Raw genomic sequence first — 27,599 nt, forward strand, 5'->3', positions numbered from 1 at the left:
TCTCGAGGCTTCTCAAGCAAGGAAGGGCTACTGATACAGGTTATCTCACCGCTGTGGTTGCAACCTGCCCACGCGTCTTTTCAGGGGGAGGATGCCCAGAAGGTTTTGGTTGAGACCCTGTTTATGGTTCAACGGCCCCTTGGCTTGGCACGCTCACGGCAAACGCCGTCCCTTGGTCCAGAAACCAAGAATGGCAGAAGCCCCCGCTACTGCTCGAATCAAGGCCTTTGCCGCTCTAGCCTGGAAACTAGGACTGTGCATTGGTTCATCGAGGTTCACCGCGCCTCATATTCCACATACATTGTACAAGAACTTGTGGCGGTGGTGCCAGCGGCGTACATTGACGATTCAAGTACCATGATCAGAGGCGCTTTTGACGTGCTGCACGTCTATCAACTATGGATCGACCTTGTCTGTTCGTCTTGTCAAACTATTACTAAAGAACGACAGGCTCAGTCACTCGGCGGCTGTTCGAGACAAGACCAGCAAGTCGACCAGATGCCTCGGCTTTGGAACATCCGACTTTCTTCGTTCAGTGATTTCCGCGAGATGACTTTGCTGCATGTCTACCAGCCGCGTCGGCGGAGATTACCGCCAGCATGCGACGAGGTGGGGAGAGAATACCTCGCCGCCTGCGCCATTCTGCTCCGTGTACAAAATGCAGAGGTGTGCACTTTCGATGGCATACGTCAGTCATGACACACATCTGTAGCGAGCCAGAAGTTCGGGACGGCATTCTCGGCAACATGCTGCATGCGTGGCTTGGAACTCTCTCGGAAACGAAATGTAGATTATACTCTTAAAGGGTGCCATTCCAGGAAGGCCCCTGTGATGATGCTTGATTGATGGCAAGTCACGCCTCCTTTCGGTCCTATAGAAATTATCTACACGAACATACCAGCTTGTTTTTGTTTTTGCTTTTACGGCCGCGGGGAAGGGGGGGCAGGAATCACGACGCTTGAAAGAACCGTCAAAGCATGTTTCTTAATTTACTCTGGACGCCCGCTGGCCCTTAGCTTCCCTCTTCAGCAGACATCATACCCTGGGACCAAGCGGCCCAGCAAAAGACTCGGTCGGTGGTAGATATATCGCGCTAGAGTCGTCTGCTGGTTCAATCGTTTGACGTATCCTGGTCTCCTTGACCACCGTCCCGCTCGCCGGCGACGCGGGCCTTGTGTGGCTGTTACCCCCGTTGAGTTCCATCTCGTCCAGCTCTGTGTATGGCATGTTGTTGTGGTTGCCCTTCTTCGTCCCCTTCCTGCCAGAGCCGTAGCCCAGTTCGTACGAGTTGTTTCCAGTCGCTGTTTCTTTCGGAAACAGGTGTCTCCAAATCGGTCGCAGTGTCGGCAGGCATGCGCACACGACCGCCATGGACAGTTCAATATTGGTCCAGAAGAACACGGGTGCGGTGTAGTCTATCTCTACCGTCAGCATGAATCACACACAAGTCTCCGCGTAGTATATTGCGGGAGTGCTGCGTCTTACAAATGATGTCGTTGGGGTAATGAACGTATTGTTTGGCAATTGCATATACAGCAATGACGCGAGTGACGCTGACCGCACAGACACTGAACTTCCGTTAGTCAGACTGCTCTTCATTGCTTCCAATATCGGGAGCTGTGGAGGCCGCCAACTCACGCAGCGCCGAGGCTCAACATGCCGAGGACGGCAATCTTCCTCCGCAACTTGAGCTGGATGCTCATGACCATGGGAATGGGCAGGACGAGAATGGCAAAGTCGGCCACGACGTTTGTGTACAGGACTGTTAGGAACATGGCCACCTGGTTGACGCATTTCTTATCTTGGAAAAAGTCGATAAAAGCAGTAATCGGGTAGCAGGTGAAGAGGTGCGAGAAGAAGAAGCTTATGGTCCAGACGATCACGTAGCCGAGCACGCCGTACACGACCCATTGGAACTTGCGGTTCGGAAAGAGACTCAGGTAGAGAACGAGAATGGATGACTTGACGAGACCAAGGCCGACAATGGAGAGCATGTTCAAGGCGAATTTCGACTATTCGCATAGCCATGTTAGCCATGTCTAACGCGACGCAGGCGTGCGACAACAGAGATCAATATTGTGATTGACGAGGCCGGACTCGACTGACCTTCTCGAAGAACGCCAGACCTGGATCTTCCATGATGGCCGTCCCATCAGGATGTTGTGGCTGGTGCTGGCCCAGGTGTCCATGAAATGTTGCTAGATAGGTAATAATCAGCATCTCGTCCAGCTAGATAGCTAGTGTCTAACCCGTTTGCGGGAAATTGCAGAATTTCAAATTCTTACCGGCTAGTTGCAAAGAACAGCAGACGATGGAAAGGATCTAGTAATGTGGCGTTAGATGAGAAATCGGAGTTGGTCATACGCATGGTCCAACAACCTAACTTACCATTGCGGCGCCAGCCAAGTAGTCGTCCAAAGTGATGCGTTTGATAATCAATCTAGCCCAGATTCGAAGACCATAAAATATGATGGGAAGGAACATGAAACCAACAGCCAGCCCGATCATCTGGTTCTTGGTGTATTCATGGGTCATGACCACCATCTTGGCTGGCGATGTTGGGATGAGGAGATGGTGGCATCTAACGTCTCTTTGGAAATGTGACCAGAATCAATGGATGAACTGTGATGGCTTAATATGTACATGCGGCGATGGGGGACTAAATGTAGAATTATACCTGGACGTGGCTTCGCATGGGGAAACGCTGTGAAATATGACTGATGACTCGAGGAATCGCCAGAGATCCAGAATGATGCGAATGGGAGGCTTTCGCCAACAAGGTTACTGTGCTCTGCTTGGCGACCGTTGCAATTCCCGGCAATGGCACCCACGCATCTGCGGACGAAACTGTCTTCCTGCATGGCCGCGTTGTATCTCCTGCATCCCCTTACGCTGGCTGCCTGCGGCAAGTACCTTCATAGGCAAACTGTAACGTTCGAGCCCACACAGCCTAAACCTTGCGTATCAACCTTTCCAAGGATCATGACTGATGCTCCTAGTGATGTCGAAGGGTATCCTAGTAAGAACCCGGTGCCCGCGTGCGGGCCAGCCGCGGCGGGGACTTCATCGTTCGACAGGGGTTATGCGAGTTACGATAAGATTCATTCTGCGGGTAAGGGGAAGGAGTCAGGGTTCTGACTCGTTAGCTGGGCTATATGTCCCGATATGAAATACACCTCGGTCTTCGTGTCAGGCGACTGGTCATGCCCCGGTTGATTTCATGCGCAGCCCGACGCTCTTTATCAGAAGACGCACGACGAGCTTTGACTTTTGATTCGGTTCTGCTAACGACATGGAAAGAGAAAGTTCAAATGTCGGATACTGTCGCCATCGGAACTCTGCTGATTTCCTAACAGCCATCTCCTGGCGAGTTTGATTTTTCCCAATCTCACCAGAGCCTCAGAGCAGGATAACGAGAGATATGAGGCAGTGTTTGGTAGGGGGAGGGGGCTCTGGTCAACAGGAAAGGTTCGTGTGAGCGATATTTCACTATTCTCTGTAGTCGCCCGGCTGCATACGCAACCGGCAGTTCATACTGCCTTTGTCATCAAAGTCGCATTGGGCCGCTTGAGGTGTGCTCTGGTTCTCGCCATTGCCGAGATCAACTGCTTGGGCTGGGATCGTAGTTTGACTAAAAATACCGTGCTGCAGGGATGACTGCCGAAAACTTGGCACCTGAAGTGTGAACAGATGCGACTTCGAAGCCATCTCCTCTTTGCAAAGCACGGATTCTCGTTGTGAGAGATCCATATGACCCCGGTGCCATCTGATTCATCTTACCGGTTCTATGTTAGCCGATTCTGATCTTGTACGGTAGCAACTTTGATAACCTATGTTAGGGTGACCGTATGTCGCGAACGTGCGACTACTATTAGCGTATGCCTGGGTTGATGTAGTATGTTGATGACGACTTGTTTAATAATTGCGCGTCTCACTACTAGCTCACAACCCTCCGAGACCTTAGCCGTTCTGCATCAGGATCAATCGACAATGTAGCTTCCGCCGTTGATTCCAGTAACGGCAGGCGTGGCAGGCCTCTCGAGCCCCCGGGCTTCTAGTGTGTACTAGGTCTTGCCCTGATGCTGCCTCTTACACAGCTGACGAGGCTTTGTCCAAGGAAATGTGGCTTGGCTGAAGTGACCATCCTGAAGTCCGATTATCCCTGGCAGATTTGTGTTTGAGAAATCCTCGCCAGTAGTTTCGAGCCCCCCTCCACGAACCTGGATGAAAGCATGAACACATTTCCTGAGTATCTGCAATCTCTCATCACCCACTGCAAAGGTTTTGACTAGTTTCGACACCATGATACCCAGTTGCCCCTTTTTTTCTTTGACTGAAAAGAGGTCGAATGTCGAGACGTCATTGACCAAGCCTTGTCTCATGAAGTTGTCTCATCAGGTTCCTCTACGGTGACCGGTTCCTCTAGCAAGCCTCTCGGCTACACGTGTTTGATACATGCAGCAGACGATAGTCCAAGATTCTGCAAGTACATAGCTCAGAAGAGTATCGTTTCAGTTGACAATTTACGCCTGTTGACCCAAATGAAAGCGATGTTCTGTATCGGAAGCTACAACGTGGATTAAGGCTCTCTACTACCCACAATTGAGTGGCTTGAAAGTCGAAAGAAAATGCGCGTTCTCTATGAATGACTATCCTCAACCAAGGACAGAAAAGGTAGCCTGACTACGTTGAACATGACCCACCACGACTGCCAGAGCAGCTCGAACAAGTGACTGGCTTGCAAGATCAAGGTCAAAGTCCCGTGCGTTCTTCAACCCCACGGCTTGAACTCGGGGGCCAGGAAGCCGGGGCAATACGTCTCCCAGCAGAAGTATTGCGACTCGTTGATGTACCACGCAAAGTTCCAGTCGCTTCCGTCCTTGTCGCGGACCGCCATCTCGGCTGCGCCCCAATTCTTGGCCGACAGCGTCTTGCGCAGGTTGTCCGGCATTCTTTCCCACTCGATGAGGCCGGCGCCGACGCCCCAGCGCCAGCTCTTCCAGTGGTTCTCGGGCGGCTCGTCTCCGCCGTTGGCCCAGCGGAAGGCGTGGGTCAGCGCGCCGTCCTTGTGGTACACAACCTTGGGGTGGGTGCCGTGCTCGAACCGCGGGGCGGCGGTGCGGCCGTCGAGGATGCGAATGTCCCACTTGCCATGCTGCGAGATGCTGACGAACTTGAGCTGGCCGTGCTGCACCCAGACCGCAATGTGCTCCCAGTCGTGCCGGTGGGCGCCCCAGCCAAAGTCGGCCTCGAAGTAGTAGTCGTACATGTGCACGCACCAGCCGTTGTTGCAGCGCGAGCGCACGTAAATATTGGTCTGTTGCAGGCGGACCTCCTTGCGGCACCAGCCAAGGATCTCGCCGGCCGACTTGGTCTCATCCTGTCCGGCGTTGAGCTGGCCGGAGGGCGAGATGGCGACCGTGTTGTAGCACGAGTCCGTATCGTAGTCGAGGGCCGGGCACCACTTTTCCTGCTCAGACCAGGCCGAGCCGCCGAGGGGCTGGAGGAGATCGCGGCGGATGAGCTTCGTGGTAGGCGTGTCTGGCAGAGGAGTTGCGATGACTGCCGGCAACAGGAGCAGAGCCGCCACAGCGGAGAAGGAGGCCGTTCTAAGAGAAGGCATATTGTAAAAGATGCGTTCTCCAAATTTGGCTATTCTGTGACGTGTGGGAATGTTTCTGTTCTCATCGCATCAAGGAGGGCAGCTGGCATGCTATTTTATATCCATGGGACACCAAGCGACGATGCTTTCGACGGCCCACGTTTTACGAGCAGCAGACGTTGATTGGAGTGAGAATGGAAATGAACAGTTGAGCTTCATCTACACTTTGTGCGGGCTACGCCTTCGCTGACTGCAGGGCCTTGAAGCTATGGGTGAATTAAATGAGAAGCTGCCATCGTGAAGAGCACACGGCTGCATTGGCTAGATGATTCTATCAAACCTTTCCCCAAGCTTGATTGGGTTCTTCTTACGAGGTGGTGCGTGATTGGGCAGACGATGTCGTGCATGGTATACTCATGGCCATGAAGACTCGGTGGACCCAACCCCTGGTGTTCAGCTGCTGACACTGCGTCCGCAAGGGCCAGCAAGAGCCTTCGCAAGCGCGGCCGCGTGTCACCATGGGTTTCTAGCTGCAGGCGTGGAAATTTCCATCGTCTGAATTGCTGGATATGTTAAAGTGCATGTTTTGCAGAATTGTGGCGCAAAATCCGAGTCTCGTGGTGCCAAACCATCAGAATAAGCGGCCGCATGGCCCGCACGCCGCCGCCCTACCGAGATGACTGAAGGTTCGTAGACAAGGGGACGGCTGGGGTGATCTAGGGTGCTGAAAGCGAGCAAGAATCTCTCAAAAAGGATGTATTTGCTGGAAATTCGGGGATGCACGCACTAAATTCCCTCATCCCATTAAGCGGATCCGTGGTGAAAACAGTCCCTCCCTTCAATCGAGATGATGCTTGCCATGGTGGGAATGTCGTAAGTCAACGAGAGCTGCTCTTACTCAATAGCCTTGCATTCTCTTTATGTCGATGGTGCTGGTACGTTTTCCTCGTAGCGTGATGCGTCACAGAAACGTGGACGGTTGGCTTCGGATAGGTACCGACCTCGTCACCCATCGTGGTCACATTCGGTCTTCGATGGGCGACTCTCTGGTCCAACTACTGTATCATCACCAGGGAAAAATTGTGCGGTGTCATGATCCAGCGGTAAGAAGCAAAACGACCGCACCATGAAAGTCCGAGATGCTCTTGCAGCTCTCGTTCGGCATATCTAGAGGAGAGGGGCGATCTCTGGATATCTTCAAGCCTACGATTGATGACCTTGACTCTATCGGATGAACTATTGAGCTGCAAATTAAATCAACAGCCAATTACCCAGGCTATTCACCAAGCACTACTGCTTAAAAAGTAGCACCACCGCTTCAAAGTCCATATAGCCTCCGTGTTAGTCCCTTACGTATCTCATCAAGGCCAGACACAGTTGCCATGAACGGAAATGCGGCTCTCCCGCGGAGACCTGCGAAGACTCACGGGCTGTCTGTCGATGCTATTTCGACTGCGAACATCGATGGAATCACCACCTGGGCACCGCCTTGCAAGACACTTCAAGCCCAGAGAACTCCGAGAGTGAACTACCGCCATCACCAGTCAAACGCCTCCGACTTGCCGAGTCTGGAAATGAAGGGTATCCTTGGTTACGGCTTTGCAGCTTTGCCGCCGCATGGCAGGAGATCCCGGCTATACATCGCATGACCGAGATCATGGCCCAGGTGCAACTGCACAGATCTTCGCGTCCGATGAACAGAGGTCGTCTCAGAACCTGATCTAGAATCTGCCGGATCGGTCGTTCCTATTGCCAGCTGATCCGACGGAGGCCGCAAGTTCATTTGGGTTCCGGTCGAGACATATTTGACACGAGAAGCAAGAGCGGAGAGCGAATGAGAAAACATGTGAAGAAGCCGTCCATGGTGCTCAGCCAGGATGAACAGAATCAAGCGGCAGCCGTGCTCCGCTTCCCCGGAACTTCCCTGGTGCGTCACCTTGCGCTTCCATGAATGCACGACAAAGAAAAGCCTGGCCGGCCAACGAAGGTGCCACATACTATAACCTGCTCCGCGTCGTGTCCAGACGTTTCTGCGTGAGATTAGGGGGCTGCGAGCATTCAAGCTTATCGGAAGTAAGCTTGCCGGCCACGGCCTCGACATGGACGCGGAGCTGCGCCACGGCAGTGTTGCCGTGGGTGCCCTGCCACATCAATGCCGAGTGCTACAGTGGCCTCCTCTTTTTTTCTTTATTCGCCCCGTCGTATCGAACCCAGACTCGGTCACTGCAGTGGTGCCAATGAGTAAGTACGTGCACGATGTGACCTCGAAATGATACACAGAGCTGCAGATCTCCGGTCATTCATGCAGACCTACCGCCGGACACGACGAGGGGACAGGTACAATGGTGGAAGCGGCATCTGCTGCGGGTTGCATGCAGCGTGGGCTCCGTCACCGTGCTGGCCCGCCCTGTTTTCGCCAGACCGTCGAGTCATACTGATCCTCGGAGCTGCGACGTGACTGTCGAGGCCGGCGCAAGGACCATCTCGATCAGGTCCTACGAGCGTACTTCCTATTCCGGCAGAGGAGATGGCTCCTCGACAGCCGATGGCAGCAGCACGCCTGCACAGAGGGCCGAGCGCCACGGGGCCAAGGCTACCGATCGGTGTCGAAGGCGTTGTCGCGAAGCTGATGGCGAGACTCTCGACGCCAAGTCGGTCCTCGGTCGGTCTATTGCTCAGAATCACTGGGATTCTACCTGGCATCAGATCGCCGGCCATGCAAGCGAAATCTTTCCTCAACCCAGTCACGAACATGGCGCGGTCGGAATCGATGACAAGTCATAAAATCCATTACAATCCAGATAGGCCGAACCAAGGGTATACACGCAGTAAAATCCACACCACACATCGACAGGACATTGCGCAAACACTACGCCAGGTCGTCAGCGTCCTCCCACCGTTTCGTCGGCAGTCGCCTGATTTTCTTGGGGCTGCCGCCGCTGGCGACGCTCGAGACGCTGGCGTTGCTAACGCGAAGCTGCTCCATCTTGCGACCCAGGCTTCCGGTGCCGCCGTCGGGCTTGCGGCTGCCAAAGTCGTCCCGCTCGTGGAGAGGCTGCCTCCGCGTCGGACTCCGGCCAGCAAGCTCACGCTTGAGCACTCCCATCTCGCGGCGAAGACGCTCGTTCTCCTGCGCCAGGTTCTCGACGAGAACGTTCTCCTTGTCTTCGCCGCCTTCCTCGTCGTCATCGTCATGGGGTCCAAGACCGCGCTCAAAAAGTTCCATCTTGCGATCCCAGTGCTCTTCGCCGCGCTCCTGCTGGGCCTGCATCGTGGCCTTCCAACGTGCCACCTCGAGGTCATACCGTGATTCGTACTCGGCGGCGCAGTCCTCGCGGATGGTTTGCTCAAGCTCGAGCATGCGGTCTTCCATGCTGAGCAAGTGTGCCTCGGCGGCGACGCGCGCATCGCGCTCGACGTCGAGTTCCTGGTGCAGGCTGTTGATCTCTTCCTGCATGCGGGCGATTTCGAGAGCGGCGTGCTCCATGATGAACCTGTCGCCATCCGTCGGGCTGCTGGGGGAGATGTTGCGGTGAGAGCCGGACGGTTGAGAGAAGTAGGACCGCTGAGAGGATGCAGAGTTGACGGACAACAGAGTTTCAGAGTGTGCGTTTGCCGTCGGCATGTCTGCGAGGATCGTGGATGTGATGCTAGGGATGCGAGGTATCGTGACCTCGCGAGCGAGCGCGCTGTAGCGAAGGATCTGGGAGGTTGCGTTCACGTCGCCGTGGGCGTCAGCGGTGACGATCATGACGCCTCGTTGCGCGTTTCGACGGGGGACGACGGGGGCAGTGTACGAAGACGATGTTGTTGAGAAGGAGTTGCTGAACAGGAGTTCGGTCATCTTGCACTGGCGGAATGGCATGACGCTCGGCTGTGGGGAGAGATGGGGTCAGTCTTTTCGTTCGCCGGCCTGCCGATGTCGGCAGCGACAACAGCGACAGGTCATGCACGTACCTTGCTTGTGTTCCCCAGCCCGCTCTGCGCCTGGAGGCACTGCCCCAGGTACATGAGACTCTCGTTGATCTTGCCTGCCTTCGGCGAGCGTGCTGCCTTGGGTCTTTGCATCGCGCGCACGCTCCGCTGCCGGCCAGATCGACGACTGTCAGCGTGCTGCCGGTCCAGGTGGACGATCTCTGTCCCCTGGTGCGTTTCCGCACTTCGACGCAGAAGAAGCCGTGGCTTCGTGACGACACGCTGTTGCTGCCGGTGCCAGCCACCTGTCGCTCGTGCAGGCCGGCCTCGAGCACGAGAATGGCCTCGCGCAGGCTCTTGCACACAATCTTCTTGAGCCCGGCGACAACCTTCCTGTCGGCGCTTTGCTCTGTAGATTTGAAGAGCAACGGGCGTCGGCGGTATTCCTTGGTGGCGTTGGATCGAATGGGAGGGGTCAGGAGGTCGTAGATCTTGTCGTTGTACACTTCGTACATGGAGAGAACGACGGCGTACTCGGCGTTGGGATCGGAGGAGACATGGACGGTGCTGACGTCGGGGATCTGCGGCACGGCAGATGGGCGTTGTAGATGTCTTCGAGGGGTCTGCTGCGGGGGGTATTCGCCCTTGATTGGAGTTTTCGTCAGATTCTTCTTCGTCTTGGAGGCTGTGGTCCAGGTCATGTAGTGCTTCTGGGGGCTGAGTGTGTGCTGCGTGGGCAGGTGTTTCTGGGGGCTGGGGGGGAGATGCATGGGTGTTGAGGAGGATGTGGGCAGAACTCGGCCTTGCGCGTTCGGGGTCGGGGGCACGACGCGAACGGTCGGGGGCCCAGGGCCGGACGGGACACGGCGAGGTGCGGTGTGCGGACGAGGGGTGTCAAAGAAAGCAGGAGAGGCGGCAAGGAAAGCAGGAGGGGCGTCAAAGAAAGCAGGAGGGGGCCCTACAAGCATAGGCGTCGGCGCGCGCGAGCCGGCGCGCGCGGGACCAGCAAAGTCGGCATAGACGGTCTCGAGGAAGGTGGGTGCCGAAACGATGGTGGCATCAGAGGGGTCTGACAGTTGCAGGGACGAGTCGAGATCAGGCGACGAGGCGTTGTCGAGCATGTTGAAGCCGATGGCCCGAAAGATGACGTCGAGCGACAGCTGCGTCAGGCCGCGCTGGGACCGCGAGCCCAGAATGGTGTGCGACTTGCCCGAGCCGGTGACGCCGAGGGTCGCGAGCAGCGCATCGGTGCCCACGCCGCCGTGAGGCGCCAGGACGCCCTCGATCAAGGGCGCGACGCCGGTGCACTGGAAGACGTCGAGCTGGGTGGCATCTTCTTCGAAGACTTGGGTGAAGGCGAACTTCTCGGTGGAGCGTTTGCGGTCGTTGGGCGGGTTCAGGATGATGTGCGTCGGGTGTTCGGACGTGTCCTCGCGCTCGACAGAGAGGAACTTGTCTGAGGCGGTCGAGCCGGCTGGTGAGGGCCGCAGGCGCAAGTAGACCTGGAAGAGGTTGGATGGCGGTTTCGTCGGTGCACTGTCCATGGTGGGTGCGATGTGTATTCCTCGTCGTCCCTCTTGGTCTGTCGAGACGCGTTGTGCGAAGGAAGAGAGCAGACGAAAGAGGAGAGTAAACGAAAGAGGAGAGACGGTTCTGTTTCCTCGAGCAGAAGGCGGTCGAGTGGGGAGACGTTGACGACAAACCAGGAAGGCGGGACTTGGGATGGCGGGACTTGGAAGGCGCTCACTGCCGTTGTTTCCTCGCGCATGCCACTGTCCAACGCGTGTTTACCTCGAGCTGCCAGCAGCTTCATGTGGGGCGAGGGGCTCACAAGGTCGTCGGGGCAACGGGGCTCCGTGGGTCCACCGTAACATAGGTAGACCTAGCTAGGTACCTAGGGAGGTGCTGCACCTCTTCGTCTCCACAGCTGAATGTGTACTTCGTTCACGGTGAGCACTTTCGCAGGACAAAAAAAGTATTGTTCAAGCAGGTAAATACACCCCATGCTGCATGCTTCAATTCAATTCGATAGTTGGCTGTCAACAACGGCTTGATTCGGCACCCACGATGGAAGACCAAAAAGAAATCGCTCAGAAGCGAGAATCGGCCGACCTACGCAGGACTCGAACCTACAACCTTAAGCACCGGAAGCTTACGCGCTACCATTGCGCCAGCAGGCCAATTGTGTATACTTGGTTCACTGGAAAGACTGATGACCCTATCATCAGTCGAATGTTCAATCATCCGTCACGCTCCCCACTCCATGAAGTGATACCAGCTCGTACACAGCGAGATGTGTATGACGGTAGCCACCGTCGCTCGTCTGGAGTCATGACCACAGTTAAAATTGCCAAAGATGACCGACATGCAGCGTGCTGCTGGTCTGACAACAGGCCCAATCGCCCAGACCGGTGTCGGCATCTATGCTTGCGCGAAAGAGTCAGGAGCGGAACCCAGTCGCCTCTCGCACACTGCGTGCCCGAGGTATTGGAAATGCCCCAGTGGAGCTGAGGCGCTGCGGCAGACCAACGTCAAGGTCTCCGTTGAGGGTCAGGAAGCGCTCAGAGGAGACGGCCGCTTTCTGACGCCTGATCTGCTCGATGTACACGGGCCATGGTGTGGACAGCCGACAGTTGGTCGAAACGGGAACGAACGCTGATCGGTTGGTCTTCACATACCGGCGGCTGGTCAGGCCGGTTATGACGATGTCACCGACGGATTTACAAGTGCACCGTGAGAATAACATCTTCACATCGCCTTAGATTCCTGCAAATAGCTAAGTCTACATACCGTCCCTGATCATCGCATTGATAAGCCTCACATGTCGATCAGCGTTCGTCGTGCTCCACTCGTTGTCGTAGTTCAACCCATACGGCCAAATGTGCGAGCCGCCGCAGTTGATCACGGCACTCGCGCCGTCCCACGAGCGAAGCAGCGGCAGAGCCGTCGCCCAGTCGCCGGCCGCGCACTTCCTGTCGAACGCCGCCGTCTGCCCGATGCCGAGGGTGTGCGAGATCTCGTGGAGCGCCGTGCGCTCGTTCATGTACGCCCTGTTGGTGCCGAAGCGCACGTCGCCGTTGAAGTTGGCCTCGGCCGTCGGCACGCCGGGCGTGTAGTAGACGCGGAGCGTCTTGGTGGCCGTGCCGAGCCTCGAGTGCCGAGCGACGGCGAGCCGCATGGCCGCCTCGATCTTGGCGTACGCGTCGGCTTGATCGGTCGTGGGGTTGGCGGCCTTCTGGAGCGACCAGCTGATGGCCCCGGAAACGACGGAGGCGTACGCCGCCGCCATGGTGATGAGAGACAGCTTCATGTTGATGCGCAGCGTGGAATCAAGTCAGAAGATGTGTTGAAATGGAAGAAGAGGCCGCGAGGGACAAGCTGATCTGTGCCACCCGCAAAGGCAACAACAAAGAGAGTGAACACTACTATACTTATACAAGAGTGCCCATATCGTGAGGTCTGCGTGACGCTTTGGAGATCATCAAACATCCGTAGTCACCTTCCATTTACGATCTCGCTGCCGAATTGCCCATATACGCGCCAATCGCCATGGCTGAATATATCTAGGATCGGACTCTGCAATGCCGATCTGCGGAGCGTTCGTCCTCGTTCGGCCGGCAGTGAACATTGACACGATACCGGATGGATCGAGGGACCAGTGACAGCTCAGAATCCCATAGGCCAGGGTATTGCGAGTGATGCCTCACGTGTTCGGAAATATTGACATGATGCGACGTCGGCACTGATTGCGGACGCTTGGCCCGGACCTAACAGCAGGCGTGTCATCTACATCAAACACACTTCCGCAGAAGCCGGTTGCACTGCAATTGCCAATGCGGGGAACTGGCATATTGCCGGGCGCATTCACACCGACTGCGATTGTAAAGTCAATTAAGGGTTGCTCCTATCGCTGACCACATACGCAAAAAGCCGAATTGGGGCCATGAATGACACTGACTTGGTTCGTGGACACCATATGGGTAAAATTGTTCAAATAAATTGGCCATGAGATGAATGACCAAAGTGCTACTCGGCCGATACACAACCCTGTCGTGGGAAACACGAAGCCCTCTCCAGACGACCTAGAGGGGTGTTCTCACTGAACGCAGATAAATAAGGCACTACGGGAGAGACGTCGTCCTCTCAACCGTGACTAGGCTTCTCCTGCGTCACAGCGGGCTCATTCCACGCCCCGTCGCTGTCCGTCCGCCGCCCTTCTATACTGTTGCCCTCTTCAATGCCACCCGAAGAGAGCATGACGGTCTCGCCGATGAAGACCTGAGGTGCAACGGCGTACTTGCCCTCGCCGGCCTCGAGCCTTCGCGCGGGAACGAGGCAGTTGAAGAACCGTGGGAATATGAACAGGCCGACGATAAAGACCATGACCATGTGGAAGAGGATGAAAGAGTATAGGTAGGCCGGGTCCTGAGCGAACTTTTCGTCGCGGAACTTGGAGTACGCGAAGGAGAACACAAGACCCACAGCGGGTGCGGTCAGGTATTTCAGAATAACGGGCCAGGCCCAGTGAAGGCGCCAGTTCTTGCCGGTAAGGATGGAGGCGTTGATGTCGCGACGAAGCTGATTGCCCTGTTACGACCGTGATTAGCCAGGAGCGCCTAAAAAGGTGGCTGAATAGAAGAACCGCAGGATGTTGATCACTTACCGAATAGAATGCAGAGTACCAGAAACGGCTCAGAACGGTACTACGCCCCCAAAAACTAGGGGCCGCCACCGTAGGTGTCTTGCCGAAGAAGGCAGATGAGACAGCACCGGCAATGAAGATGCCGAATGCCACGCCGGCACCGGCTGGGGGGCTGACAAGATGACCAACAAGGATGCCGATAAAGTGGGCCAGGAAGTAGCCGCCGTTGAAGAGACAGTAGCTGACGTATCCGACCTGGTCCACGGGATCCCTCCAGCGGTACAGAGTGGTGGCGAAGAAGGATTCAAACCAGACGGTGAAGAAGAGAGCCAGGTCGTTGACAAATGTATCTATGCCGTCCAGGAAGTAAAATCCAAACTCGCTGCAGTAAATCAACGAGATGAGGAATGACATGATGGCAACGGCAGTGGCCACGACCCAACGAGGTACTCGCTTACCCCAGTCAGTGTCGCAGATCATGGTGACAAGGACTTCGAATAGTGCAAATGCGGAAGTCAGACCGAGAAGGAAGAGAGTCATGAAGAAGACAACCGAGAAGAAGTTTGCACCCGGCATCTGGGCAAGGGCTTCCGGATAGGTGAAGAAACCAGAACTGAAGGTGCCGAGTCGGTTGGTAGGGTCGGGCTCGATTTGCAAGAATCCGATGATGCCCATGACGGCTAGAGCGGCAATGATCTCGATTGCCGAGTTGCTCAGAGCAATGATGAAAGCGTCCTGCACGGCGTTGGAGTATTTGGAGCTGTAAGATGCGTACGAGGTAAAGTAGCCGAACCCGACACCAATGGAGAAGAACATCTGACCAAAAGCGTCTTGCCAGACACCAGGCCCCTGGAGAGACTCGGTCCGCCAGACGCCAAGGTAGAGTCGGTAGCCTTCGGACGCGTTCGGGAGCGACAAGGATCGAACAGCCAAAATCAAGATCATGATCAACGGCATGGCCATGGTGAAATAGATGACGCGTCCGGTCAGTCCGACGCCCTTGAACATGCACATCCAGACAATGAACCAGGTGAAGAAGGTCCATCCGGCAGTCTCCCCTACGATGCCGGTGCCAGGATAAAAGAGCATGTCTCCTTCATCTTTATCGCCGACGGGTGCTTGGTTGCGCACAACATCGTCGTAGAAGAAGTCCTGGGTGTTCTGACCAGCCCAAGGCAGGGGGCTGGTGAAAGAACGCCGGAAATATGACATGGCCCAGGCTAGGATGGGGACATAATAACCGACAACAGAATAACCGTTGAAGACCATGGCAAACCCAACGCCCTTGGCCCGGTGGTTGAGGTTGTTCCACGCGGTCACGCAGCCGGCTCGATAGGCCTGGCCCATGACAATCTCGAGTGTGAGGATGGGAATACCGATCAGGAACAAAGCTATAAAGTAAGGGATGAAGAACTGCAGCCCGTAGTTGTTGTAGATGACGGAGGGGAATCGAAGGAGGTTTCCGAGGCCGACGGCACCACCCATGGCGCAGAGAATGAACTGCGCACGGGAGTTGAAGTTGTCACGGCCGTCTTCGTCTTTCTTAGCGTCTGGGGCAATAAAGAGGTAGATGCGTTTGCCCATGCCCATTTTGGGCCGCTCCTGCTGGGTCGCCATGCTTGCAGGCGCTTGATGGAATTGAAACAAAACAGACGAAGAACCTGAGTTGAGTTGGGTGGAGGGGGAGGCAAAGGAAGACTTGAAAGAGAAACAGAACGGAACCGATATATTAAAGGCTCCAGGAAACCAGCTATATGTATCTGAGTTCTTCTCACACCTCCTTTACAAAACCTTTCCTGTTGCTTGCAGGGCCCGGCGATGTGGGCAAGCACAAAGGAGCCCCATACATCTGAAGGTCTAGCTCGAATTATGCAGCCAACAAGAGACTCTGGGGAATTAGAGCCTTGATGATCTTACACACCTACTCTATACGGCAGGTAGTTTAGGGTTGGCCTCATATTGCGGTCAAACCAAGACGCTTGGCATATGGCCAAAAGCATGGTTCGCTATCACAGTGATGCCTCGATGTTCCTTGGCATAGTCTAATATGGTGGGAACATTGCATGGTAGGCTGAGAGTGGGCCTATAGAATGCTTCTGGTGTTTTTCTCCAGGAGCTTGGCATCAGCTTGGCAAAGGTTTGGCATGCCATGGGATAGGTCTGAGGCTGGCTTGGACAAGGTGCGATTGGACCTTGGCGGTCACGAGGGAACGCGCGGCAAATGTCAGAAAAGGCTCGGCGCCGTGCTCCCTCCCTGGCTTTCTGATAAAGCGACCGCCTCGACTCAGCTTTGGGGTTGCACACTGGCCGCATGCGGGACTGTAACGGGTATCTGCGGACTGGGCGGCTCGGCGGAGGAGTGGATCAAGCCGTCATGGGGCGTTCGGCCATTCGGGCTGCCGTTTGTGGGGGAGGCGGTATGGTTCCGGTCGGGTCACGTCGGTCAAAGTATGCTTAACGATTTGCAATGATGTTAACTCTCCAAGGTGATCCTGCTCCTTTGTTCCATTGCCACTTGTATCACTGCGAAGAAACTCAGTATTGGAGTATCACGGCCACGTGAGGTGACACACGCGTAACGAGCCTCTGTCTTTTTGTGATGGCAGTAGAGGACGTTAACAGCAGCCATTAAGAAATAACGTGGTAAGCGGATCAATCTTTATCTTCGCTCATGACGAACAAAGCACGTCAGTTCCCCGCACCTGGACAGCTGAAGCACTTAAGACCTGGGATTGAAGACTACACATTAGTCCTTGAAAACCGAGCTACGCCTAAAGAGCTGTGGCTTCGCTTGAAGCCGTGCAGTCTTCGCCACTCCCATTGATGTTTGCGAAGGGCAGCAGCTGATGAAAGGCCTGGGGCTGGCCTTGGCCTGCAGTCAAGCAGGCCACACAAGATGTCGCATTAGGCGCAGAGCGTTTACAAGGGCATGTGTATACTGTAGTTAAGAAGCTATGTGCTGCAATGTACATAATACATAGACAGGTGTGAAAGAACTCGGTAACATTGACCGGAAAGAAAACATGTATACATCAAAGACCAGCGTTTGCAGACTCTTGTCAGTTGCGCACAATGCGCGGCCTCCGGCGGCAGCCAGAACCACCTCCCTCGCGAAGCGAAATGATCTTCTTGACGGCATGCTCCGCCGCAACCATGACGATGGCCTGGGTGTTACCCGTGGACAGGTCAGGGTGGAATGAAGCATCGACGACAAACAGGTTGTCGGTGCCGTAGACTTTCGTGTTGAGGTCAAACCACGGCGCTACCGCCCTCGCGACCGTCGTCGGTGCCCATCTTGGCGCTTCCTACCATGTGAATGCCTGGCTGGACGGGCGTGTCAAGAACGGCCTGCGCTGTGACATTCTTGCCGCCTGAGAAGGAGATGGGGCTGTTGGGCTGGCGCGACAGATCGAAAAGCTCGTTGATGGCGATGGACCAGGCCTCGCGATCCGTGTCGGTGTTCGTCCAGGGCGCCTTTGTGAAGAGGGTGTTACCGACAGCGTTGATCGCGAGCTCGCCACGAGAAGTGAGGCCGTGGCTCATAAGCATCATGAACCGAATGGTGTCGTTGCTTTGCGAGTTGACGTGCGACTGGAACATGATGACGTGGCCGTCGGATGTGTTGACCTGGCGGAAGAGGTCGAGGCGCTGGAAAGACTGTGTCAGGACACCAGAGCCCGCGTTGAACAAGGCCTTGTCTTCTTCTGTAGGGTTGGCTAGCTGATCGCTGCTGTAGGTTGTCAAGCCATCGGTGACATTGAAGGTGATCTCGTAGCGAGAGTGGTCCTTGACGTCAAGGCCGACTGGCAAGTTGATCCATGCACTCTCCTCTGGGAGCGTGACGCCCGTTGTGCCAGACTTGACTGTGTTGATCTGCGCAGAGGGGCCAATGCCAGAGTTGAAGAGGACGCGCGGGGTGGACATGACGCCAGCGGCAAGAATGACGGCACCTCCAGCCTTCAGGTTGATGATCTGGCGGCCCTGCGCGTTCTCAACCTCAACACCAGTGATGGTCGAGTTGGTGCGAATGGCACGGATGACCTTGGTGTTGAGCTCGAGCTTGAAGTCGGGCTTGGCTTGGGCCAGTGGCAGGTAGGTGTGGATAGGACCGGAACGAAGGCCATTGGCGATCTAGATTGTCAGATACATATTCGTGAGGCTGAATCATGGCCCAGGATTCGTGCACTTACATTGAGAGAGGGAGGACCATACGACTGAACCTTTTCGTCAGGGTTCTGGATACCATCGGCGAAGGTCCAACCATGGCTCTTCAGGAAAGGCTCCAGCACGTTGGCCGATTCGTTGTCGTAGTACTTGCCATCACGGGAGGGAGACGTCGTGCCCGGGTTCCTTGCGTAAAGACGTGCGGCAGCAGGCGCAATATCGTCCCAGGTCCAGCCCTCTGGCCACTCATCATCAAAGTCCCAAGTTGGAGGGTGGATGAAGGCCATGCGGTTGACAGAGCCACCGCCACCAAGCACACAGCCAGCCACGGCGGCCGTGTCCGTGCAGTAACCTTCGCCGAGTGTAGCAAACGGCAGGTTGCTGAAGAGGCCGGGGACATCGTAGTAAGTCAGGCTCTGGTTCCAAGGGACGAGCCTGTTGCCGCCGGTCGAGGCTGTAGAGGCCCTGCCGCGCTCGATGAGTAGGACGGAGCGACCGGTTTCAGTGAGGCGCTGAGATGCGACGAGGCCAGCCGGACCGCCGCCGACCACAATGTAGTCATAGGTCGAGTTGGAAATGGGCACCGTGGTATTGCCGGGGTTCGGAGTCTCGCCACCACCGCCGTCCGGCGGGCCCACCGTCTCGTCGGCTAAGGCAGCCCAAGTAGCGAACTGGGACGACTGAGCAGCTGCCAGGTCAACGCCAAAGATGCCGAAGCCGCCGGAGTGGAAGGTCAGAGGCGAGGCGGGGTTGGTTGGCGCGCTGACGCTGGCGCCGGCCAAGCCGTAGCCGATATCAGCGGTGCTGGCGTCGGCTGCAAAGGTGGTGCCGTCGGTCTGGATGCATCCCTGGCAGAGGAAGGTGTAGGTGAAGGTGGTGCCATCAAAAGACGTGCCGGCGGCGATAGTCTTCAGTGCCGCATCACCGGCATATAGACCAGGGCTAGCATAGCCCGTAGAGTGACGCAGTGATGCAACGATATCATCACCGTTGGGCCAAGCAATGACCATAAGACTGTTGGCCATTCTTCCACCGAGCGACACACCACCCCATCCTGAAGCGCCTTGGACGCTGATACGGCCGATAAGGTCGGTACCAGGGGTCTCAGGTAGGGCTATGCCAAAAGTGTAGGCGCCCCGGGTGACTTGCTGGTAAATAATGCCGGTATCGGGGTCCGTAAAAGCGGCCGACTGTGCCTGGGCCCCGCTGAAGAGGCCGAGGCCGAGAGCAAGCTTTGCCAAGCTGCTGCGCGCCATGGTACGTGGTCCAAGGAATGACTGAGAGAATTGAATGAGTGACGAGCCTGGAGCCTGTTGAACTTCAGGTTACTGAAGAGCCAGTGACGGCAAAGATATTTCGCCATCGTGATTGTATATGTAGGACCTGCAAAGGCGACATTTGCCCCTGATGCCAAGGTCATTCAACCTTGCATGAGCTCGGAGTCTTCCTAATGTCCGCCATCATGGTCAAGATCCTCGTCAGATCCTCGTCTTGTACCCGAAAAACACGGAGGAGCACCCTTTTGGCATAATCAAACGTCCTTCGATTGGCTATCGCGATGATACCCATCGCATTTCCAACCGAGTCTGGGGAAACAAGCTTGGCATGCCAATGGGCGCACGATGCGAATCCGAGGACATGTGTCTTACGACCCTGAAGCACTGCATCCCTGGTTGTTGCGCGGACGACACTGCGAATTTGGTTCGTGGCGTTGCTTGCTGCATAGCGTACCTTATTCGGACACGCTGCAACATGCACCTCATACTACTTGACTCACCAGATAAAGACGGGATCCCCGCGCCCTACTGAACTTAAATCTTTAATGTAACGGGTGGAGTGTAACGGTTAAATGAACAGGGACCCCTGCAGCCTTCGCAGCAATAGGTCCATGCCAAGGCCGTAGCCCTAGTCATGTTGCTCACGCCACCTGAGACAATCAGGCCGTGGCGGCCGTGTACTGTAATGTTACGTGGGGAGTCCACAACAGTCAAGTCGATGAAAAGGTTGTCGAGGTCGTAGCAATTGGTGGTGGCATTCACTTCGAGCCAAGTAGCCCGCGGGCCCAGTGTATCCCAAAGCTGATAGAATGTAATGACCTGCCATATGGCCTGGCCTACCTGCTTTTTGCCACGCCTGACCTGTAGACATTTGCCTAATATTTCGAACACAATGAACAGAACGGTCACGTGCTCCCAGAATCAGCAGAGCTCGGTGAACATCGTCCGGTGACTTTCTATCCCATTCACGACTAGTTTTTCACGGCAAGGTACATAGGTACTCACAGAACAGTAGCCACTGACCAAAGCGACTAATATTCACATAATTGGGGGGAGTAACTTATAGAGGTCTACCTACGCCTCCTTGTAGAAGAGGGCATCTTGCTTTAACATATTAAATTAAGGGTTTTAGCTACGGGATCACCACCTGTCCCCGCGACCACGATTACATCATGTTCACTTGTCTCTTTAAGTCTCTGTGAGTTTCTGGTAATCCAATCGTTGTTTCAAGGGTATTTCAACTTTCCACTTAGTCATCGCCGAGCCCTCGACAACCACATGACGTTTCCTGGGGCAAGCTTCCTTCCAGTCAGTACCTACCTAAGGTACTTATTGTACCTGGGCAACGGGAGCGTATCCCGTCCCACACTTTCCGTCCTACGGCATCCTTTCCGATGAACAACTTCTCATGGTATATGACTTTCGCTGCAGAGCCCCATGACGGCACAATCTTATCGTTAGTCCGTCTTATCCCGCCTTTGAATATTTGTATTCCCGTGCTAGCTAGAGGCATATCGAAACGGCCTCGTTGATCCGTATGTATCAACGGATTGGGTACCGATGCATCGGCATCTGATGACGATGATCCTGTTAATGGGGCGGGATATCCCCCCTTCAACAGGCTCGACTTGAGATTCTCTAGACGACGTCTCAAAGTGAGGAGAATCATAACTACAATGAGTCGCAACACAAAATCAGCAATGATGCAGCTTAACAGAGCCTGGCCACGTATCAGTTCCTCAAGAGCCCTTCCCGGCATCACCGCTTCCCCAAGCAGGAGACAACTCATCAGCCTCGCTGGAAAACCAGCCCAGACGGGAGAAAGGTCCCCAGAGCTGGCAAAATCAAAAGCGCCACTTTCCGTACTCCCCAATACTATCCTCCTGAGATCTTGGTTCCTCGCCGCCATCTCATCCAAGCCCTATCTCCTCCGCGCTTCGCTGGCGTGTCTGTCATGGCTCACAAGCACGTCTGGCGGCATTTTCTTCAACGTTAACAAGAATCCCGTCTTGAATTTTGTTCTGAAGAATACCTTTTACAAGCAATTTTGCGCCGGAGAGACGGCGTCCGAGGCGAGGAGCACCCTTCGACAGATGAAAGACCTTGGATTCCGGGGGACGATTCTCACCTACGCTAAAGAGACCTCTTTTGATCAAGTAACCAACAAAGTCCATCGGCAAGGGGCAACAATTGAAACAGATAGGGGCGAATGCAAATATCTCGGGCTTTGGGCCGAAGGGACACTCGAGACAGTCGATTTGCTGGGTGATGGCGATCAGCTCGCTCTCAAGTAAGCCAGGCACTCCCGCTTTGAGATTGTCGAAGACTAACCCAAAGATAGGCTGACTGGAGCTGGTCCTCTCGTCTGCGATGCGTTGACCGCAGGACGGCTTCCACCCGAAGCGATGATGGACGTGCTCCACGAGCTTTGTCGTCGGGCAAGGAGCAAAAATGCCCGCATCATCATCGACGCCGAGTCCCAGCATTACCAAAAGGGCATTTTCCTGGTGGGAATGGAGCTAGCCCACATCTACAACCGCGACGGCTGTGCACGGATTTACAATACGTATCAGGCGTATCTGAAGAGCACGGCGGCAACCCTCAACACGCACCTGAAGCAAGCCGCCGAGGAAGGGTTCACGCTCGGCCTGAAGCTCGTCCGCGGGGCCTACATGTCTTCAGACAAGAGGTCTCTGATACACGACACGAAGCAGGACACGGACAATGCGTACAACGCCATCTCGCAGGGGGCGCTCAAGTGTGAGATTGGGAGGTTCGGTGCGCCGGGCGGGCTCCCGTTCCCGTCGGTTGACCTCTTTCTTGCGAGTCACAACAGGGAGAGCCTGGTGGCTGCGCACAAGACACACCAGTCCCGCGTGCAGCTGGGCCTGCAGACTGTTCAGCTGGATTTCGCCCAGCTGCATGGCATGTCTGATGATCTCAGCTTTGATCTGGTGCAGATGGGAGCACGTGGCGACCATACACCAGGTGTATACAAGTGCTCCACATGGGGTACACTCGGGCAGTGCCTGGCTTATCTGATGAGGAGGGCAGCGGAGAACAGGGATGCGGTTTCGAGGAGCAGTGATGAGTACCGAGCTCTGAAGAAGGAGATTCGAAGACGGCTTGGGTTTAGGCGTTAGATACCTAGGTACCTGCCTTCCCTGCGTACAAAGGTACCTTGATCAAGAATACAGGCTACGAAGATGCGTCGGAATCATGTCCGACTCTGTGGCTAATCAGTGCGATAAGTCGGGAGACGAGCCGTTTATGCGCGACTCTTCGCGCGGGAAGTATTGCGTAGTGAAGTTGGGCAGACAGGACAATGCCGATATGGTGCGGGGATGCCGAGAAAAGCGCGTCACGCACCACCCCGGCTTCTGCTTCCGCCTCGGCCCCCAGCCCTCGCTTCTCCGACGGTTCAGTGTTGTCTCTACACGTTGATTCCCCAAAATATATCTATTATAACGATCTGAACTAAGAAAGACCGTCAGAGCGTCTTTCATCCAACCAGCTGCAAGTCAATCGAGATAGGAGTCGAAGACATGGATGGCTTGACGCTTTGTATGCTGGGCTGTGGTATGTTGCACACCGTGTGCTTTCGGAGACCATCCCTCCTTCTGACGTGTCCAATTCCAGGAAACCTGGGTCTCGCGATCCTGCAGAGCCTTGTTACCCCCCCTGAGACGGCATATGCCACAAAGCTGCCCATCCAGCGCTTCACCGTCTGTGTCCGCAGCACCGCAACTGAACAAAAGCTAGCAGATAAGTTCCGCACCAACGCAGACACCGTCACCGTATCTTCCGGCGGCAAGAATCTTCAAGCAATGAAGAAAGCCGACGTGATTATTCTCGCAGTCGATCCCGCCGATATAGTATCCACCCTTCAAGAGCAAGGTGTAGCTGAAGCCTTATCGTCCACTAATAACGGCCGCCCAAGGCTCCTCATCAGCGTTGCCGCAGGTTGGACTCGGCAGGACCTCGAAAAGACCATCTTTGGCACGCCAACCAACAGTTCCAATGCAAATAGCGGTCGTACATGGATTATACGGACGCTGCCCAACGTTGCCGCCCAAGTAGCCCAGTCCCTGACCGCCGTTGAGATATCGGATCCCGCCCCCCCAGACTGGGCCCTTGAGCTGTGCGACACCATATTCAATCAGATTGGCAAGACGGTTCACATTCCTCCAGCTCTCATGGACGCTACGACAGCCTTGGGTGGCTCGACCCCCGCCTTCTTTGCTGTCGTCTGCGATGCCCTCATCGACGCGGCCGTCGCTGTTGGCGTGCCCCGGCCTCTGGCCCATACTATGACTTTCCAGTCTATGCTTGGCACGGCTACGATGATGCAAGGTGGCCTTCATCCCGCCTTACTCAAGGATCAGGGGACTTCTCCGGAGGGTTGCACTATTGGAGGACTCATGGTCTTGGAAGAGGGCGCAGTTAGGGGGCATATCGGCAAGGCCTTAAGGGAGGCTGTCACGATCGCTCGGCAGATGGGCAAGAACCCTCACGTCAACGATACTCGTCAGTAGGGGAGTACTCATAGGGGGTTCAAGGGTTCTTGCTATTGATACCAAGAATATGCACCAGCGCTGCGCATGGATTCTCGTCAGGCAGCATCGTTTTGGGACTCACTGGTGCCAGCCAGCCGGGCAGGATGAATGATCTGAAGACTGTCAGGACGTAGCAGAACAGAATGCCATTACCGGCGCTGTCGTAGACATGTCTAAGCCCTTATTCGTAATTTTGGGTCAAGGTAATCAATACTGTTTCCTGGAGCGAAAATGTTTCCGTGGCTTGCATCTGCAAGAAACGAGCATGCTTCTAGACCCCGAGAGGAATGTTGACCATAAAGTCCGACAGGAAGACTATTGGTGCCCGAGATGTTTTACCTGTGAGCTCCTTTTGAAGAATATTGGTTCTAATTGCCACAACGCAGGTCGTCGCGTACGCCAACATGATTCCCGAATGCTTTGACGTGATGAAGTGCCCTGGCTTCCTCAGAGTAGCGACCCTGATCGATGTTAGGGTGCGAAGTAGAATCTGGCCGGTTGTCGCTTGCGCCATGATGGGCCCGAAACAAGGGCAGCTTGGGCATGTTGCTTTGATATGAGGCTTCTTGGTAGCTTGTCCATGACTGTAAGTATCGGAGATATCAGCGCCGCGGATAGCCCACTGCCGGATGCGACGTCAGCCGCGAGTAGTCTAGTAAGATGGGTTGGCGAACTCCTACTTCTTCCCTCCACCCGAAGATTCAGTGATCACGGTGGTGAGGGGCAGGACATGATCCAGTCGGGTCAGCCGCCGTCATGCGGAACCCCATCTCCGATACCCCTTCACCGGCCGGGTCAGCATCCGACAGCGCCCCGCCCGAATAAACTCCGCAGAGGGGCCGTGAGCTACCCTAATTTCTAGTATCATGGCTCCAGGGTCAATCGAATGTCAGCTTTGCTCTACAAGATCTCGAGCTTCGGCCTTTGGTTTGTCTGATTTCAAGAATACACTTCTTCTGTTCGTGTTTGTTTTGGTCCGCCAATGCACTCGTTGGTTTTCAACCGCAACTGAATAATTCATCCCTGGTACCTAGCAAAAGTAATTGCCGTCAACATGCTCACAACGAAAAACCTGATCCGTTCCGGCACGACCAGACCTGTTTCCTTCAAGATTTCGCCTTCGACAACCGCTTTGGCTGCGCAGAAAAGAACAAATGTCACATTGCCTTTCACTCTTCCTGCTGCCAGAAATGAGGCCAATGTGTGTTCCCCTTCCCGCCATGTAGCTAATCTGATTACTACTGACACTATGTACGTAAGCCAACATATGTCAAAGGCTCTCCTGAGCGAGTTAGGGTAGAAAAAGCCCTCAAAAAGCTCCGGTCAGAGCTCCCGGTGAAGAGCGGAATCTTCTACGATGGCAGAAGCCAGAAGATCTCTAGCTCCGACGACCAGGTGATGCCGTCGGAGCACCAGAAGATCTTCACAAACTACCCGCTCGCGACGAGGGACCAAATCTCAGCAGCAATCGAGGCGGCCCTCGGCGCGAAGAAAGAATGGGAGGAGACTCCATTTGTCGACAAGGCGGCCATCTTCCAGAGGGCAGCCGAGCTGGCGACGGGTAAGTACCGCTATGAGCTCATTGCGGCCACGATGTTGGGCCAGGGCAAAAATGTCTGGCAGGGCGAAATCGACGCGGCTGCCGAGCTTGCTGACTTTTTCCGCCTAAACTGTCACTATGCGGCTGAGCTTCATGCGCGGCAGCCCACACGTGGCTCCGACGGTATTTGGAGGTAAGCAATAATCTCGATCATCCTTGTACTTTGTAAATACCGTGCTTAAACAAAGCACAGTCGCCTCGACTACCGCCCTCTCGAAGGCTTCGTCTACGCTGTGTCGCCCTTCAACTTCACCGCCCTCGGAGGAAGCCTGGTGTCTGGTCCAGCACTGATGGGCAACGTCGTGCTCTGGAAGCCCTCACAGTACAGCATCTATGCCAGCCAGATCGTTTACAACATTCTCTTAGAGGCCGGTTTGCCGCCCAACGTCGTCCAATTTGTTCCAGGTGACGCCGAGACAGTCACCGACGTTGCGCTCAGCCACCATGACTTTGCTGGCCTCAACTTCATTGGGTCTTCGGACATCTTCCGGTCTTTGTACGGCAGAATCGGCGAAGGTATCGCGAAGAAGACATATCGCGAGTTCCCCAGAGTGGTCGGTGAGACTAGCGGCAAGAACTTCCACCTCGTCCACAACACCGCCGACATTCCCAGCGTCGTAAACCACACCATCCGTGGCGCTTTCGAGTACCAAGGCCAGAAATGCTCGGCCACATCCCGAGCTTACGTCCCTGAGTCTCGTGCAGAAGAGTTCATTTCCCTTCTGAAAGCCGGCGTCAAGGGCGTCACGATGGGCAGCCCAGATGGCGACATGGGCGCCTTCATGGGTCCCGTGGTTCACCGTCGATCATTCGACAAGATAAAGTCCATCATTGACGCTGCAAACAAAGATTCTTCTTTGAAGCTGCTTGCTGGTGGGACCTACGACGACTCGGTTGGTTTCTACATCAGCCCAACGGTCTACCAAGCCGACTCGCCCGACCATAAGTTGTTCAACGAAGAGATCTTCGGGCCCGTCTTGACCATCCACGTGTACAAGGACGCAGATTGGACCAACGTCTTGAAGAGCGTCGACCAGAACGGCGGTGGATTAGCTCTCACCGGCGCCGTCTTCGCCACGGACCGTCGTGCCATTCGAGAGGCCGAAGATGCCCTCCGGTACTCGGCTGGCAACTTTTACATCAGTAAGTCAAACTCGCAGCTAGTTCCCTCTTGCCTAAGAGCAATGCTGACAATGACTGAATAGACTGCAAGACCACGGCTGCTCTCATCGGCCAGCAGTCGTTCGGCGGTGCTCGTGCCAGTGGCACCAATGATAAGGCAGGTAGTTCCGACATTCTGCGCCGCTTCACCAGCCCGAGGATGATCAAGGAGGAGTTTTTCCCTCTGGAGGAGTTCAAGTACCCCAGCAACGATTGAGGGGAGTAGTAGCTGGTGTTTACGATTAGTTAGAGCTATGCATATCATTCTGGAAAGGTATTTCGGTTTTTTTGTCAGATATTGAGCATTTCTTGGTTGGAAAATCACATCACTTAATTATTAACGCACAATGATGCGTTTCGGCGTGACGTTTTTTTTTTGTCAATGAAATATTTTGAGCTTCGAAGCTGGTGCGGCCATGTTGATTCTGTCAACGATAAGCTTTTAATTGTATCGAATGATGTTCAAAGTCATGATTCTGTATCTACACTGGTGTCTACAGCATCGTCATGTTTTTGAAGACTCTAGCCATACATGTTTCGTAAATGGCGTTACCCTCAACACATCAAGAGCCGCTTGCACGGCCCCAACCTGCCAGTTTCCTTATTCGTAGCCAAATGTCAGACAACCAATACCCTTGGCTGACGGAGGAGACGAAAGTCCGGGACTATCAGCGGAATCACC

At 55.0% G+C, this 27,599-nt stretch overlaps 9 protein-coding genes and 1 non-coding gene across 10 annotated transcripts; 3 read left to right on the top strand and 7 right to left on the bottom strand.

Annotated features, from left to right (window-relative positions):
* Positions 1–1,035: 1,035 nt before the first annotated feature.
* VDBG_06346 (conserved hypothetical protein) lies at positions 1,036–2,139 on the bottom strand (the record flags this gene model as incomplete). The annotated part of the gene is made up of 4 exons (XM_003003857.1): positions 1,036–1,415; positions 1,486–1,568; positions 1,639–2,012; positions 2,107–2,139. The coding sequence occupies 4 exons, from the start codon at positions 2,137–2,139 to the stop codon at positions 1,036–1,038; spliced, it is 870 nt and encodes a 289-aa protein (XP_003003903.1).
* Positions 2,140–4,771: 2,632 nt separating this feature from the next.
* On the bottom strand, positions 4,772–5,623 carry VDBG_06347 (necrosis- and ethylene-inducing protein inducing factor; the record flags this gene model as incomplete). The annotated part of the gene is made up of 1 exon (XM_003003858.1): positions 4,772–5,623. One exon carries the CDS (start codon positions 5,621–5,623, stop codon positions 4,772–4,774), a length of 852 nt encoding a protein of 283 aa, XP_003003904.1.
* Positions 5,624–8,471: 2,848 nt separating this feature from the next.
* Positions 8,472–11,061, bottom strand: VDBG_06348 (kinesin; the record flags this gene model as incomplete). The annotated part of the gene is made up of 2 exons (XM_003003859.1): positions 8,472–9,426; positions 9,560–11,061. 2 exons carry the CDS (start codon positions 11,059–11,061, stop codon positions 8,472–8,474), a joined length of 2,457 nt encoding a protein of 818 aa, XP_003003905.1.
* A 564-nt stretch (positions 11,062–11,625) lies between these two features.
* On the bottom strand, positions 11,626–11,697 carry VDBG_15130. Its single transcript has one exon. It is a non-coding gene; the product is annotated as a tRNA-Arg (tRNA).
* A 602-nt stretch (positions 11,698–12,299) lies between these two features.
* Positions 12,300–12,827, bottom strand: VDBG_06349 (conserved hypothetical protein; the record flags this gene model as incomplete). Its single annotated transcript, XM_003003860.1, has 1 exon — positions 12,300–12,827. The coding sequence occupies one exon, from the start codon at positions 12,825–12,827 to the stop codon at positions 12,300–12,302; it is 528 nt and encodes a 175-aa protein (XP_003003906.1).
* An 833-nt stretch (positions 12,828–13,660) lies between these two features.
* VDBG_06350 (creatine transporter) lies at positions 13,661–15,749 on the bottom strand (the record flags this gene model as incomplete). Its single annotated transcript, XM_003003861.1, has 2 exons — positions 13,661–14,104; positions 14,181–15,749. The coding sequence occupies 2 exons, from the start codon at positions 15,747–15,749 to the stop codon at positions 13,661–13,663; spliced, it is 2,013 nt and encodes a 670-aa protein (XP_003003907.1).
* A 1,469-nt stretch (positions 15,750–17,218) lies between these two features.
* On the bottom strand, positions 17,219–19,579 carry VDBG_06351 (cellobiose dehydrogenase; the record flags this gene model as incomplete). The annotated part of the gene is made up of 3 exons (XM_003003862.1): positions 17,219–17,323; positions 17,415–18,290; positions 18,350–19,579. The coding sequence occupies 3 exons, from the start codon at positions 19,577–19,579 to the stop codon at positions 17,219–17,221; spliced, it is 2,211 nt and encodes a 736-aa protein (XP_003003908.1).
* A 1,697-nt stretch (positions 19,580–21,276) lies between these two features.
* Positions 21,277–22,743, top strand: VDBG_06352 (proline oxidase; the record flags this gene model as incomplete). Its single annotated transcript, XM_003003863.1, has 2 exons — positions 21,277–21,890; positions 21,942–22,743. The coding sequence occupies 2 exons, from the start codon at positions 21,277–21,279 to the stop codon at positions 22,741–22,743; spliced, it is 1,416 nt and encodes a 471-aa protein (XP_003003909.1).
* Positions 22,744–23,145: 402 nt separating this feature from the next.
* VDBG_06353 (pyrroline-5-carboxylate reductase) lies at positions 23,146–24,135 on the top strand (the record flags this gene model as incomplete). Its single annotated transcript, XM_003003864.1, has 2 exons — positions 23,146–23,179; positions 23,240–24,135. The coding sequence occupies 2 exons, from the start codon at positions 23,146–23,148 to the stop codon at positions 24,133–24,135; spliced, it is 930 nt and encodes a 309-aa protein (XP_003003910.1).
* A 1,075-nt stretch (positions 24,136–25,210) lies between these two features.
* Positions 25,211–27,134, top strand: VDBG_06354 (delta-1-pyrroline-5-carboxylate dehydrogenase; the record flags this gene model as incomplete). Its single annotated transcript, XM_003003865.1, has 4 exons — positions 25,211–25,357; positions 25,417–25,889; positions 25,950–26,899; positions 26,962–27,134. 4 exons carry the CDS (start codon positions 25,211–25,213, stop codon positions 27,132–27,134), a joined length of 1,743 nt encoding a protein of 580 aa, XP_003003911.1.
* Positions 27,135–27,599: the final 465 nt, after the last annotated feature.

Source organism: Verticillium alfalfae, genomic scaffold (assembly GCF_000150825.1).
Source record: "Verticillium alfalfae VaMs.102 supercont1.7 genomic scaffold, whole genome shotgun sequence".
In the NCBI taxonomy this organism is placed as follows: domain Eukaryota; kingdom Fungi; phylum Ascomycota; class Sordariomycetes; order Glomerellales; family Plectosphaerellaceae; genus Verticillium; species Verticillium alfalfae.